This window comes from Pistacia vera, unplaced genomic scaffold (assembly GCF_008641045.1).
Source record: "Pistacia vera cultivar Batoury unplaced genomic scaffold, PisVer_v2 Contig973, whole genome shotgun sequence".
Lineage (NCBI taxonomy): Eukaryota > Viridiplantae > Streptophyta > Magnoliopsida > Sapindales > Anacardiaceae > Pistacia > Pistacia vera.
In genome coordinates this window covers 8,938-25,616 of record NW_022196860.1, presented here as the reverse complement: position 1 = coordinate 25,616, position 16,679 = coordinate 8,938, and the positions used below count along the sequence as shown (strand labels likewise).

At 34.9% G+C, this 16,679-nt stretch overlaps 1 protein-coding gene across 1 annotated transcript; it reads left to right on the top strand.

The window, feature by feature from the left end:
- The first annotated feature begins 9,731 nt into the window (after nt 1-9,731).
- LOC116121322 (hsp70-Hsp90 organizing protein 3-like) lies at nt 9,732-13,366 on the top strand. Its single transcript, XM_031407276.1, has 7 exons — nt 9,732-10,673; nt 11,472-11,760; nt 12,251-12,336; nt 12,440-12,663; nt 12,771-12,837; nt 12,930-12,989; nt 13,067-13,366. Exons 1-7 carry the CDS (start codon nt 9,789-9,791, stop codon nt 13,178-13,180), a joined length of 1,725 nt encoding a protein of 574 aa, XP_031263136.1. The 5' UTR covers nt 9,732-9,788; the 3' UTR covers nt 13,181-13,366.
- The last annotated feature ends 3,313 nt before the right edge of the window (nt 13,367-16,679 follow it).

The following is a 16,679-nucleotide window of genomic DNA, read 5'->3' as shown; positions in this document are numbered from 1 at the left end:
GCCTTCACTTTCCCACAACGGCTACTTCCTTGGTCGCCTCTCGGGGTTTGTTTGCCCGCGGGACTCACGCTCGTGTGTGAAGTGCTACCTGCGAGGTTGGAGGCGTTGATTGTCCCTCGGCGGCGACAATGTGGACTGTCCACCTGCAGAATTCATACCTGTTAGGGTGGCGTTGGTGAAGCGTGGCTGGTCAAGGTTTTGGACAATTGGTTGTTGGTTCCTTAACTCAGCCAAGTTTTGTTGCACTGCCTGCACAACCATTGTTCTGATCATACGTCCTTGTCCCCTGGTTGTTTACGGCGTGCTAGGCTGGCGGCATAGGTGGTCAGCATCTAACGTTCTCCTGTTGCACCTCTTAATGGGTGATTTCCACGTTCTCGTGATTTCCAGTGGTAGTTTTCGTTCTGGTGAACACCATTTTGGTCCTAAGACAGGTAAATTACGGTGAACGTTTGCCATAATTTTGAAATATTAGCGGGTGCCCTCCTTCTAGCATCAAAATGTTGATACAGAATTCTACACCAACCAGCGTGATCCGATCAACCTTGTCAGGATCGGAACCGATGTGTGTGTGGTAAAAAAAAAATCAGCAATGAATATGAATGAAACGAATTAAAAACAAAGAGACTTTTAAAGTGGTTCGACGAGGTTAACGGCCTACATCCACTATGTTTTTGTACTTGCTGTGAGAGCTTACAATGCAATTCTTGTCAAAAATTCATAACCCTTTCCTCATCGTTTGAGGGGTTTTTTATACAAGATTTGTACAAGGAAAAGAGCGAAATTAAAGGGACTACAATTGATCTGGATAGCAATTTCTATATTCTCACGATTGGGTGTTGTGATTGTGTAGTGATCGCTATTGATTGAGTCATTCCCATAATATCTGGGATCTGAAGTAATCTGGAGATTGATTAAATGATTCCTCGAATTGTTTGCAACTAGTTTATGCTGGGTCGAGCTATATCTCGATGAGCTTATGCTAGGTCGAGCTATATCCTTGAGTTGGCCCGAGCTTGGTAGAAAAATCACACACAACAAAAATAAAACAAAAAAAAAAAAAATTAACCCGAAAGATGGCCAAGATATGATTTTATGTAGAAAATTTTCCACGTTTGAATTTTGATGGAAAACTTGTTGTGTTTTGATGTGGTTTTTGTTCTAAAAATCCTTCCAAATCCTTAATGATAGATGATCTAAGATGGTAAACAGATAAGAAGGGAATAATTGTGATTTTGTGTTCAATGCACTACCGAAAGTTGTTGTTAATGGAGATAACCTGATAGGCCATGACGTTGGGATAAGCTGGTCATGACGAGCAGGAATGGGTCGAGCAGATAAGCTGGTTGTGACGAGCAGGAATGGGTGTGACGAGCAGGTCGTGATGAGCAAGAATGGGTGTGACGAGCAGGAATGGGTCAAGGCAGTTGCAAGATTTCGTGCGAGTTTCAGTTGCAGGATTACGCACAAATTTACGTGCATGAGTTATGCTTTTATGCACCGATTTACATGCGTGAGTTATGCTTAACTTCTGGAGTGTTTTGTTTACGTTATTTATGTGTCTATTTACGTGGATTACAGTTCAGTTAGTTTCCCTTTATTTCGGTTTACTTGTACGAGGCTTTGCTTTATTTAAGCAGCTGCAGTCATCAATGGAAGCAAGTAATTATTTCTATGCAAACTGTGGTACACTTCTCACCGGAAGAGAAGACAAAATATCTTATCATTTCATTCTCTGCATTTGGGACCTATTAATTGGTATCAGAGCCAGGTTATTATGGGAACCAATAAAGAGCGTATTGAACAGTTGGAGGCTGGGCTCAGTGAAGTGCAAGATGGGCTACACTGGATGGAGCTCGGCATGGCGGACAGGCTGCGACATTTGGAAGAAACTCTTAACGGTCTCTCTGATGTACTGCTTGCAAACCAAGAGCCTCCAAACCATGGCAACCAACACCGTGAAGGCCACGATAGGGGACGGTTTGTTGTCTCCTCCAAGACAGCGAAGCTTGAATTTTTGAGATTCTCCGGAGATGACCCGACAGAGTGGTTCAACCGTGTGAACCAATTTTTTGAATTCCAGAATACTCCCGAAACCCAGAAAGTTTCCTTAGCCTCTTACCATTTGGAAAGAGAGGCCAACCAATGGTGGCAGTGGATCCGTAAGATGTTCTAAGAAGAAGAACGATCCATAAGACGTTCCAAGAAGAAGGACGCGCTCTCTCATGGGCAGATTTTGAAGACGAGCTCTGGGCACGCTTTGGGCCGTCGGAGTGTGAGGATTTTGATAAAGCCCTTTCAAGGATACGTCATGATGGTTCAGTGCGTGATTATCAACGGGAATTCGAGCGCTTGGGCAATCGCGTACAAGGTTGGACGCAGAAAGCTCTTGTGGGAACATTTATGGGTGGCTTAAAAACGGACATTTCGGATGGTATCCGAATGTTTAAGCCTCAGACATTAAAGGAGGCTATCAACTTAGCGCGAATGAAAGATGATCAACTATCAAGACAAGGGATGTGTGTACATCCTTCACCACCAGTAAGAGCCCCGTTAGCTCTTCCAGCTGCCACACATGCAGCTCCTGTTCGGCGACTGACTTGGGATGAAATGCAACGGAGGCGAGCTCAAGGTCTATGTTTTAATTGTAATGAGCATTTTTGTAATAACTACTTCCTACTCAAATACTCATAAAAATATACATAATAAAATACATGTAATAATAACATAAATAGTTGGGCCCAAATTTTTCTTTTATTAAACATATACATTATTTAAACAAAATTAGTATCATAAACAAAAGCTATCAAAAACTATGTAGACAGTGTAGCCATTCCTCCTCGCGTGCCGACGTCCATCCGACCGTGTCCTCACCTAAATCCTGCAAAAACATAGAAAGACAATGGAGTGAGCACAAATAATGCTCAGTAAGTAAACCCTCTAGTCATCTATCCCCGTAACTCTCTCTCTCTAAGCATTTCCTTACAATTCTCATTTACTCTCTCTTTTATACTTCTCTCTGTTTTCTCTTTCTGTTTCTCTCTCTCTGTTTCTCTTTCTTAGAACTCTTTTCTACTAACTCTCTTTAGTAAGTCACAGCCCCATCTTACCGGGGGCACGGCCGGGACTCGCTCTCGCTCTCCGTGACTTCTACTCGTTCTTAGCCGATCGGACTCGGTTATGCATGGATTCGGAAACCTTGGCCATGTGAGTATATAATCTCTCTCTCGGGTACTCTCAGGTATAGCCCTCATCCGCATGCACTCTCATGGGCTACACCACTTCTCTCTCTCATACTCATGCCGCTCTCTCAATGCGGCATACATACTGGAATACTCTACCCATTACTCACGGGTTCCCCATCGCATAACCTACTCTATTCTCTTTTTCTCTCTTTTCTCTTAATAAAGCTCACCCTCAAAGTTCTCTACTCTTTTTCTACTCTTTCTCTAATGCATAATTAATGCATATGGATGATTCATGCTCATTAATACACTCATAAAATGCATAAATGCAATGTTGCATCAAGATAGTCATTCTGCACAGGTCACACTGAGTTATACATATCGGATTGCTACGATTTTGGTCTCGTTTTAAAGCTTAGAGACAGGGCTACACCTTTTATGTTTTGGTCTCAACCCAGTTCAATCTGTCGATGCCCAAAATTCACTCAAAAAGTCACGACTGTGATAGGGCAGTTTTCACTTAGGCTTTTCATTAGGCATTTCATCAAACAATAAATGTGCAACATAAATTCTACTCTTAGCTATAACTCTCTTCTTTTTCTTTAACCATCCAAATGTGAGTAACTCCTTGTATCATCAAAAAACCTGTCAAGGAAAAACACTCCAAAAGTTTACTCAAACTTTTTTCAACTTCAATCAACTTCAACCCATCATCATACAATCAAAAGCACTTCCATAATTCAAATATATCCAACAACAAGCATAATTCATCATATCCATCTCAATTTCTCAATAATCATAAACACATACATAATTAAAAGAAATCTCTACTCACTTGATTTTCTTAAATCTTACTTTGTTGAATTTACTTACCTTAATTTGAGCAACTCTAACACTATATCTCTCTTTGATAGAATTCCCTTTCCTCTTAAACCCTAAGCATATAAACCCATAAGAATTCAAAACTTTAAAATTTAATCTCACATCTTGATACAAGAATCTTACCTTTGGATGCTTAGGATTGAAAATCCACTCAAGAATACTCAAATCTATGAATTTCCTTGGAAATCTAGTGAAGAAATTGGGAGAATTTGAGTAGAGAATAGCATGAATGGAGGGATAAGTGGCTAGGTTTCTACTCTTGAACTCTTATTACATAATATATATATTAGTTTCCCATTTTGCCCTTGCTCTTTCTTGAAAATTCCATCTATGTCCCTTAGTCAATTACAATGCCCTTTTTTATTACATTCTCTATGAAATTCTATCTCTTTTCACTCCCCAAGTTTTCAACTAATTGGAGTGAAAAACCATTTTACCCCTAATAAAGTTTAAGGGATTTTCTTCACATTTTTCTCAAAATAACTTTAACAAAATTCAACTAAGGGCCAACCAACCAAAAACAACATGCAGCTCAAATGAGAACAAATCAATAAACATTCAAGCAATGCAAACAATTTCTACTACCTCAAGTGGGGCGTTACAATTTTACTGCAAGTCACCGTGTCAAGGGCCATGACTACTCATGCTGGAGGACACGATGGCAGCGGCCAAATTTGTGAAGATGTCACCGAAGAGCACCCACTCAGGGGGGATGTGTCATTCGAAAAAGGCAAGATGGTACTTTTGAAGCTGCACCCGTACTAGCAGCAAACAACCTTCAATCGGGTCCAAGTCCCCCAAAAATGGCTAGACAAAAAGCTCCTGGAAATATTTCCAACTGTGGACCTTAAGACAAGGATCCATTGATGGGGGAAGAATTGATAGCCACGACGTTGGGATAAGCTAGTCGTGACGAGCAGGAATGGGTGTGACGGCAGGTCTGGACGAGCAGGAATGGGTCAAGGCAATTGCAAGATTTCGTGCGGAGTTTCGTTGCAGGATTACGCACGAATTTACATGCATAGTTTTCTTTTATGCATCGATTTACGTGCGTGAGTTATGCTTAACTTCTGGAGTGTTTTGTTTACGTTATTACGTGTCTATTTACGTGGATTGCAGTTCAATTAGTTTCTCTTTATTTCGGTTACTTGTACGAGGCTTTGCTTTATTAAGCGCCGCAGTCATCCAGGCAGCGAGTAATTATTTCTATGCAAACTGTGGTACACTCTCACCCGAAGAGAAGACAAATATATCTGATCATTTCATTCTCTGCATTGGGGACCTATTATACCATGCTGTTTTCTAAGTAAATATGACAAACTCAAACAACCAAAATAAGAACAGCAAGCACAATCAAGAAAACCCAGAAAATATATTAAACAGTAGGCAAATAACCCAGAAACTAATAGACTCTTGTATTGATATTCCAGCAAACAAAATACACCAGTAATGAAACTAGTTATTACTTTTTAGATATAGATTGTGCCAACAAATTCCTTCCAAACATACCAAATGCAGCCCCGGTAACCTCTGGTTGTCTCTACACTTGACATGATCCTCTTCAAAGGAATCGGAAAGAATATACAAAGATATAACAAACCAGAAGAAACTGTTAGTTCCCTATTACTTTTTAGATTAAACTTCTGGAAATTGGAGAAATTTCATATTAAAAAGAGGGAGCTACATGCTCATCACAATGACTTTCTCATGAATAATCTTACCAAGTCTTAAACAGATGTAAATTACTAACTAGAAACAGATGACTTTTGTGAAACAACAATCTCATTCCTTAAGTTATGTTTTTGGGAATTTTCTAGGCCTAGTATATTGATCTTTCCTAAATAAGAATTATTTTAGTTAATTTTTTTCTTATTCAATATTTATTTTACTAACTGTATACACCTCGTATTCTCTATTTTTCAACTATGGTTTATTTTTTTTTTTTTTTTTTCAATTTTATTACCTATATCACCCTACTTGTGGCTTCACTAATTCCACCACCTCACCTCTCAATTCCCTTTTCTTTTTTGTTTTAACAAATTTTACAATATATTCTACACACTTTGTGCATTAAATACATTGACAAAATTCATTTTGGATGTCTCTTTCTCCTTATTTCCATACTTTAATTTATTCATCTTTTAACTATTCTCATTTAAAGGCAAACCATTCGAAGCACCAACCCATTAATTAATATATTGCACTAAATTTAATTATACTAATTAGTTTTGTTTCTTCTTTTAGGGGCAATGGTTTGATTTCGAATTAAGTAAGGAAGAGCAACACATATGCTTTTGTTCTGTTGGAAACATTTCGTATTGTTTCTGGAGTAGTGTTTGTAATTTGATTCTATATTCAAGGGTTTTGTTTATGGTTGTGAGATCCATTAGGTGTTACAATGTTGCGGTATGAAATGGTATTTTTATTTGTTACCATTAGAGCTGGTGATAGGTCGTGCCATATCTAAAAATTCAAGGTCTGTCGTGTCGTGCAAGGCCCGCAGAAATTTGTGCCTTGTCGTGCTATGCGGCCCACCAAATCTGAAGGCTCACAACATGGCTCCTCTCTATTATCATGTTGTGCCATGGGCCTAGCTGCAGGCGGCCCATGTGCTTTGTGGCCAGTCATAAATTTTTTTTTAATATTTAATAAATGTGGGTCAATTTATTATAAAAATATTATAAAAATATTTTATATGTTATTTTAGTGTATTTTGTATTTGTATTAATTAAAAAAATATAATCAATATGAAATATAAAATAATGAGACACTGAAAGATTAATTGAATTTCAACATTTTTTATTACTTTATTTATATTGTAATTAAAAATACAACTTAGAAATCAGATTAAGAATTATCATACATCTTCATCTTCATTTTCAATAATTTTCAATTCTTAAAATCTTTAAATATATCTTCACACACGATTTGAAGCTTGAAATCTGCTGTCACTTAACTTTTCATACACATAAGGGTTTCACACAGCACTTGGATGTAACTTGATCTTCTCTTGTCCAATACACGTCCACCTACACTAAAAAGCCAATTCTGAACTACAATAAACTAGAGACGTTAGTAAATCACTTGCGATGACAAAAGTATAGGATAAATTATTTGATATTTTTTCCACCATCGAGAAAATATCAAATTGATTTTGAATCAATTTCACCAAAAGATCCATGGTTAAATAATTTGTAATTTCACTATATGAAAAGCTTGCACCTACTGATTTTAACCTTTAGTGATGATAGACCAAATACATTCTTTACCTCTAGAAGAACTTGACCTTGATGGTGATGTATATTTGTCGTGTTTCCACATTTGACTTCATAATTTAAATACATTTGAAGTAATAAAGTTATAACATTATTAAGAAATTTTTAAAGGAGTCTTTAGATTTGCTGAAATTTCTTCTATCATATATTTACTCCTAATAATTTTACCCTATGATCCATTACAATAGCTAAACAAACAATATAGGCATTTTTTTTCCCAATATTTTCTAATTTTTTTCCTTTTTTTTTTTTTTTTTTTTTTTGCATATACTAAAAACTGCATGATTTTTATATTCTTTAAAAATAAAACTAATTTTCATTATGCTATATAAACTAAACAAATTGTAAAATATAAATACCAAACATTGTTCAGTAACATTATTAATTGCTATTTTTTTTCATTTTTATTTTTGTGTCATACCATGTCGGCTTGCATGCCTTTTTTTAGGCTCACAGCACGCCTGCATGATCGTGAGCCTTGTCGTATCGTGTCGTGCCATGCTTTCTTTTGTGTCAAGATATTCTTTTTTTTAAGCCAACCCACCGTTAGCTCTAGATACACCTATCATTTTATAATAAAATATTATTGATTGTGCTTTAATTAATACTTCCATAAGAATAATTCTTTTGGAATAGGGAGTTAATTGTATTATTGTTAATTATAAATAAAAAATGAGAAAATAAAAAAAGAATCATGTAAAATATGATCAAAATTCTAATACTATGATTGAACTTTTTTACCATGGTAAAATTACCTTCTTAAAAGCTTTTCAATTTATTTTAGGTTATACAACGCTTTGCATCATCCTAAAAGGTTTTATACGACAGGTTTCATTGTCGTAAAAGGATGTTTACGACCGTAATTATTCTAATAAATATTGTCGTAAATAGAAATAGAAACATATTATGATGGTAACTACTCTGTTAAATGGGCCTAAAACCTTTTACGATCCCCCCTAATATAACAGTTTAAATATGTCATGACAGGCCTTTTACAATAAAACTACTGCCGTAAAAGATATGTTTTCTTGTAATGAACTCCTATTTTATAGGAAACTCATTCAGAGATTGATGAAAAAAATCGTTAGTTTCACTTCTTCTATGATGTGTTAGTGACTTATTCAGAAAATTGATAGTAGAAAATTATTGGTAGGCCATTCCTATCATATCCTACTCAAATACATATTTTGTTCAATATTCTCAAAATCCAATCGTATTCTATTTAATTCAAAATATTTAGATTTTTAAACCCCATAGATTTGTTGATTTAACTAAACACTCTCAACATAAAAGTTTATAAATTGACAAAAACACTCCCACCCACCCATATTCCCGACAGTTGGCCACCACCGCGAGAAAGTGGTCGGAATCTGTCAAAATGGCTCACGACTGCACAGATCCAACCGATCGTGCGTCATTCTGCTGACTTCTAACCACCCTCCGACGGTGATAGCCAGCTGCCGATATTTAATGGGTGGTGAGGATGTTTTTGTTAATTTTTAATGTTTTATTATAGGGGTGTTTAGCTAAATTAATAAATATGGGTTGTTTTATTAATTTTAAATATTATTCTCGTAATAACAATCTAGCTATACTTTTTCAAAATACTATTCAAGGAAAAATTATATAAGCAATCCTTGAAGACGCTTCATTTCTCCTATATTAAAGATGTTAAGAAACAAAGAAAAGCAGTTTTTTCATACCCAAAGTATCGCAAACCATTTTCAAATTGCTACACAATAGTATGGAATAATAATTGAACAACATAATAAACCAAAAAAATGGCTTCTAATTAATGATAATCATAAGTATATATATTAACATTATTAAACCATAATGAATTATAAAATAAATATAATTCATTGAACAAAAAAAAAAAAGGCTTCTAATGAATTATACGTTATAACCTTAACATAATATCACTTTATCAATATATAAACAATTATAAAATAATGTGCAACTTCAATATATTTTGATGGATTATGCACATGCATAATATAATGCAAGTACATAAAGGTAATGATTTTCATATTTTTTTATAAAGTGATAACTTTAACCAAAGAATTAGAATATAAATTAATTCTATTATTCTATTTTTTTTTTATAGATATTATGTGTTACAAGCAATCCTAAGGTACAAATATTGTACATGTAAGAAAGAGAAGGGTCAAGTCATAAAGTCGTTATGAAGACTTGGAGACGCTAACTCACCCGTAACCAAACAACCCCCTTTTTCAATGAAACGACTCACTTAACCGAACATTCCAGAACTCCTCCTCTCGGTCTCTCACTAGAAGGCTCTCGTCTCTTTAACTCCTTTTTATATTCCCAAACACAACGCTTCTTCTTCCCCATCCCTACACTCATTTATCATACGCAACAAACATATTTCTCCTAATTATTTTTATTTCTTCTTATTTTGTTTGATAAACATACGCGTGCTGACATGGCAGAAGAAGCCAAAGCCAAAGGCAACGCCGCCTTCTCGGCCGGAGACTATGAGGCCGCCGTCCGTCACTTTAGCGATGCCATCGCTCTGGCTCCATCCAACCACGTTCTCTATTCCAATCGATCCGCCGCTTACGCTTCTCTCAACAACTTCGCCGAAGCCTTAGCCGATGCTAAGAAGACCGTCGAGCTCAAACCGGACTGGCCTAAAGGCTACAGCCGACTCGGCGCGGCTTACGTTGGTTCACATAACTACGGCGACGCTATCTCGGCTTACAAAAAAGGCCTTGAAATTGATCCTCACAATGAAGCACTCAAATCCGGATTAAAGGATGCAGAAGCAGCGGCCGCTAAATCGTTCAGATCTAGGGCCCCACCAACAGACAATCCGTTCAATTCTGCCTTCGCTGGTCCCGAGATGTGGGCGAAATTAACAGCGGATCCGACCACGAGAAGTTATCTTCAACAGCCTGATTTTATTACAATGATGCAAGAGATTCAGAAGAATCCTAACAATCTAAACCTCTACTTGAAGGACCAGCGTGTGATGCAAGCTTTAGGAGTTTTATTAAACGTGAAGTTCAAGGGGCCCACTGGTGATGACATGGAAATTCCGGAGGAAGAATCGCCCAAGAAATCAGAGCCAGCTAAGGAGGAGAAGAAGCCCGAGCCGGAACCGGAGCCGATGGAGTTGACAGAGGATGGAAAGGAAAAAAAGGATAGAAAGGCACAAGCATTGAAGGAGAAGGAAGAAGGAAACGCTGCTTATAAGAAGAAGGATTTTGAGAAGGCGATTGCACATTACACCAAGGCATTGGAGCTCGACGACGAGGATATTTCTTACTTAACTAATCGTGCCGCAGTGTATCTCGAGATGGGCCAGGTAACAATTTTCGTTTTGTTAATTTCGACCCTTCTTTGAGAGATTAGTTAAGATTTTGCTTCAGTAACATGCTAGAAGTTTCTAATAGGAGTAAAGAATGATAATTACTGAAGAAGTTCTGTTGTAATTGCAAGAAGATCACGCTTTACGCTGCTTAGAAGAAATGGTAATATTAGCATGCAAACTCTTCCAGGAATTTTGGATGGGTAGACTACGTCACCTTAAGTCCTACTAGTCTAAGAAAGAGTCCTTTGTTTGCTATGGTGACTAACATACGTGCCCTTGTTCTTGCTGCTGATTTAGTTAATCTCTTATTTGTTATGGATAGTGCTTCCTGAGTGTGTTTTTGTGGAAAAATTAAGTCCTAGCAAATGGAAAGTATAACATTTGCTTAGTACTTAGTTGATAACATTTCATTGTCACTGTATATCAAATAGATTCTTGTTTCTATGCCCCAACAATGGTGAAATCTAATGTTAAATCCTAACTTTTGCGAGACTCTGTGCAGAGCTCAACTTTCAAAAGCGTTAACTCATTGAGATGACTTAGTTCCTAGTGTTTTAGAATTAAATGAAGTAGAGGTTTTGCCTATTTTCTTGTAGAAGTTTTTAGTGCCTTGCCATTCTCGCTCAAGTTTTAGGTCTGTGAGATTTTAATCGATTCTATTATCAACGAAGTGGAGATTTTGTATGCAATCTTCTAAAGTTTTGCTTAAATTTAGCATCTAAAATTTTTGTGGTGAAATATTTTTTTTAAATTTAGTATGCTGATCCTATTCCCAACATCAATCGTTTTTAGTATGAAGAATGCATCAAAGATTGTGATAAGGCTGTTGAAAGGGGAAGAGAGCTTAGATCTGACTTTAAGATGATAGCAAGGGCCTTGACTAGGAAGGGAACTGCTCTGGTGAAAATGGCAAAATGCTCAAAGGACTTTGAACCTGCCATTGAGACTTTCCAGAAAGCTCTAACTGAGCATCGTAATCCAGACACATTGAAGAGACTTAATGAAGCTGAGAAAGCTAAAAAGGAACTAGAGCAGCAAGAGATCTTTGATCCAACGATAGCTGATGAGGAGCGTGAAAAAGGTACCTTTTTCTGTTTGGCTTTTGGCTAATGGTGCTTCTTGACCTAGATAGTACATTTTCTTTAAGTAACTAGTTCTGTTGCACAATAGCTTTGAGTTTCTCTCTCGCTCCCTCACATTTTAGACAGACCATGTGCATGTGCATATACACATTTATGTATCCGAACGCATGTATGTTATTGAAGCGTCCTATTTTTGGGTATCTTCCAAGTTGCTTTGTGTCCTATTACAAGGCATTTGGTTTTTTATACATGTTCTAGGCATTTCACTACTTGTCGCATCCTGTTATTCATGTGTTTTCCGTAAGTTTTAGCTATGCCTTATCAAAGAGATTCTACCTGTGACCCCTTAGTGTATTTTTTTTTTCTTTTTTGTGTCGTCCTCCCCTTCTTGAGTCTGGTTTAATAATAGATACTTCCATGTTCCACCTAAATTAGGAACATTATTCTGTTATCAAATTTGTTCAAGTCTGCTGTTAATGATGTTTCCAGGGAATGAGTATTTTAAGCAGCAAAAATACCCAGAGGCTGTGAAACATTACACAGAATCATTGAGGAGGAATCCCAAAGATCCAAAGGTATGAAGTTTTATCTACTTATCTATAGTGCAGTGCTTATTATATTCTTCATTAAGCATAAATGGATAGTTACGGATTGATGAGGGCTAGTTTTGGTTTTCAGGCTTACAGTAACAGAGCTGCATGCTACACAAAATTAGGTGCACTGCCTGAGGCATTGAAGGATGCGGAGAAGTGCATTGAGCTTGATCCAACCTTTTCTAAAGGGTATACTAGAAAAGGGGCTGCTCAGTTTTTCATGAAAGAATATGACAAAGCTTTGGAAACATACCAGGAGGGGCTAAAACTTGACCCAGAAAACCAGGAGCTGCTTGATGGCATGCGAAGGTAGCACACATGAATACAGCTTCTGTGGGTCTGTTGTTTTAATGACTGTTTTGTGCCGAAAATTCCTGTGGTTGGGATCTTAGTTGTTGCTCTAAAATTCTGTGCAGATGTGTGCAACAAATTAGTAAGGCTGGCCGTGGAGAATTAAGCCCTGAGGAATTGAAGGAGAGACAGGTTAGCTTTTTTGAAAATATGTATTTATCGTTCGGGTTGATATGTTCAGCATTTTGGGGGATTCTGATTTTGAATTCTATTCCATTTTGCAGGCCAAGGCAATGCAGGATCCTGAAATTCAAAACATTCTTTCTGACCCTGTAATGAGACAGGTAAGGACTGGATTTTAACTGTTTGCTCTGTTGCTGGATATAAAATTTCACTAAAATGGATTTTGGTTTGTGGATAGGTATTGGTTGACTTCCAAGAAAACCCCAAAGCTGCTCAGGAGCACATGAAGAACCCAATGGTGATGAACAAGATTCAGAAGCTGATCAATGCTGGAATTGTCCAAATGAAATAAATTTGATAAAAGTTTTACTAATGAGAAAAAAAAAAAAAACCCTTCTGCTCATCTTGAGTAAATTGTATTTTGGTGTGTGAATTTGAGTGGATTAATTGGTAAAGAACTAGTATCGCATGGCAAATTTTGGGAGTTTCTTTATATCTACAATTTAACGTTGATCCATTGAGACATTGTTTCCCTTCTTTTTCTCTTCTTTTGTGTGTGTTTATGTGTTACTCAATTTATTACAGCTCTAAAAGTTGGCAGCTTAATGACCAGGAGTTTCAATGGAACATTTACCGGGATTAAGCTTCTTAAACCTGACAATAACTGTCTGGAATGGCTGGGTCCCGAGTCTATAGTGCTGGTAATGTGAAAGTGAAACTAATTTTGCTTCTGGTGGGTTTTGTTGGCAGTATTAATTTCCTGTGTTATAGTTTTTGTTACAGTATTAAAGCTTCAGTTCAAAGGTAGTAGAAAACAATGTTTCCAATTGGAAAATTCATGCAAGTTTTTGGTTGATAGAAGTAGACCTGGGGTGGGCTGGTTGGGTACGCATAATAAAAATTGGATCTGTATCCTATCCTATGTGGGTATGGGTGAACTTGTAGGTATTCCTAGGGTTGTAAACGAATCAACTTGTTTGTGAATAGCTTGATGTTTGTTTGATAATGTTCGATTTGACTCGATAACAAACTATTTACGAATAGTTCGATTATTCGATTATTCGTTTGTTTATGTTCGAAAAATATGGTATACATTATTATATATATATATATTTTATTTTATTTTCATGTTTTTTTTTTTTTATATTATGTTTGGTTTAGTTTGAATGAATTTTTTTAATGATAATTAATAATAAAATATTATGATGTTTTTGCTTTTCTTATATATAAAATATGTTTGGATTTTTTTTCAAATGTCATTAATGATTAAATATATAAGTATATAACATTTTAATTAAAAAATAATAAATTATTATGATACATGACAAATTTAATAATATAATAGATTGTATAATCAAATGATATATAACGTAGCAAATCTAATAACATAATTGTTTCATATATTTTTCAAATGTAATCAATAATTAAATATTATGAGATAACATTTTAATTAATGAATAACAAATATAGTATGATAAATTGATGAACATAACATATTGTATAATCAATTGATGTATAGCATGACAAATTTAATAACATAATAATTTAATTAAATATAGTATAGTAAATTTATGAACATAACATATTGTATAATCAAGTGATATATAGCATAACAAATTTAATAATATAATAACTTAATTAAATATAGTATAGCAAATTTATTAACATAATATATTGTATAATCAAGTGATATATAACATGACAAATTTAATAATATAATAGTTTAATTAAACCTAAATTAATCACACATTTGTATTTGTCATATATTACAATACTCTCATACCACTATGAATTTATGGGTGTTGATACAAAATATATATGTAGGCAGTAATAATAATAATAATAATAATAATATATATATATATAACCTATAATTTTGATAGTTTAATAACATATTAAACATATTTAATCTATGATTAATATATGGATGATAATAATTTTGTACATACATAATCACACATTATAGGCTCACAGCACGGCCTGCATGATCGTGAGCCTTGTCGTATCGTGTCGTGCCATGCTTTCTTTGTGTCAAGATATTCTTTTTTTTAAGCCAACCCACCGTTGCTCTAGATACACCTATCATTTTATAATAAAATATATTGATTGTGCTTTAATTAATACTTCCATAAGAATAATTTCTTTTGGAATAGGGAGTTAATTGTATTATTGTTAATTATAAATAAAAAATGAGAAAATAAAAAAAGAATCATGTAAAATATGATCAAAATTCTAATACTATGATTGAACTTTTTACCATGGTAAAATTACCTTCTTAAAAGCTTTTCAATTTATTTTAGGTTATACAACTGCTTTGCATCATCCTAAAAAGGTTTTATACGACAGGTTTCAATTGTCGTAAAAGGATGTTTACGACCGTAATTATTCTAATAAATATTGTCGTAAATAGAAATAGAATACATATTATGATGGTAAACTTACTGTTAAATGGGCCTAAAACCTTTTACGATCCACCCTAATATAACAGTTTAAATATGTCATGACAGGCCTTTACATAGAAAACTACTGCCGTAAAAGATATGTTTTCTTGTAATGAACTCCTATTTTATAGGGAAACTCATTCAGAGATTGATGAAAAAAATCGTTAGTTTCACTTTTCTATGATGTTTAGTGACTTATTCAAGAAAAATTGATAGTAGAAAATTATTTTGGTAGGCCATTCCTATCATATCCTACTCAAATACATATTTTTTCAATATTCTCAAAATCCAATCGTATTTATTTAATTCAAAATATTTAGATTTTTAAACCCCATAGATTTGTTGATTTAACTAAACACTCTCAACAATAAAAGTTTATAAATTGACAAAAACACTCCCACCCACCAATATTCCCGACAGTTGGCCACCACCGCTGAGAAAGTGGTCGGAATCTGTCAAAATGGCTCACGACTGACAGAGTCCAACGATCGTGCGTCATTCTGCTGACTTCTAACCACCCTCCGACGGTGATAGCCAGCTGCCGATATTTAATGGGTGGTGAGGATGTTTTTGTAATTTTTAATGTTTTATTATAGGGGTGTTTAGCTAAATTAATAAATATGGGGTGTTTTATTAATTTTTAAATATTATCTCGTAATAACAATCTAGCTTAACTTTTTCAAAATACTATTCAAGGAAAAATTAATAAAGCAATCCTTGGAAGACGCTTCATTTCTCCTATATTAAATGTTAAGAAACAAAGAAAAGCAGTTTTTTCATACCCAAAGTATCGCAAACCATTTTCAAATTGCTACACAATAGTATGGAATAATAATTGAACAACATAATAAACCAAAAAAATGGCTTCTAATTAATGATAATCATAAGTATATATATTAACATTAGTAAACCATAATGAATTATAAAATAAATATAATTCATTCGAAAAAAAAAAAAAAGGCTTCTAATGAATTATACGTTAATAACCTTAACATAATATCACTTTATCAATATATAAACAATTATAAATAATGTGCAACTTCAATATATGGTTGATGGATTATGCACATGCATAAATATAATGCAAGTACATAAAAGGTAATGATTTTCATAGTTTTTATAAAGTGATAACTTTAAACCATAAGAATTAGAATATAAATTAATTCTATTATTCTATTTTTTTTTTATAGATATTATGTGTGTACAAGCAATCCTAGGTAACAAAAATATTGTACATGTAAGAAGAGGAAGGGTCAAGTCATAAAGTCGTTATGAAGACTTGGAGACGCTAAACTCACCCTACAAACAAACCCCCTTTTTCAATGAAACGACTCACTTAACCGAACATTCCAGACACTCCTCTCTCGGTCTCCACTAGAAGGCCTCGTCTCTCTTTAACCCTTTTTATAT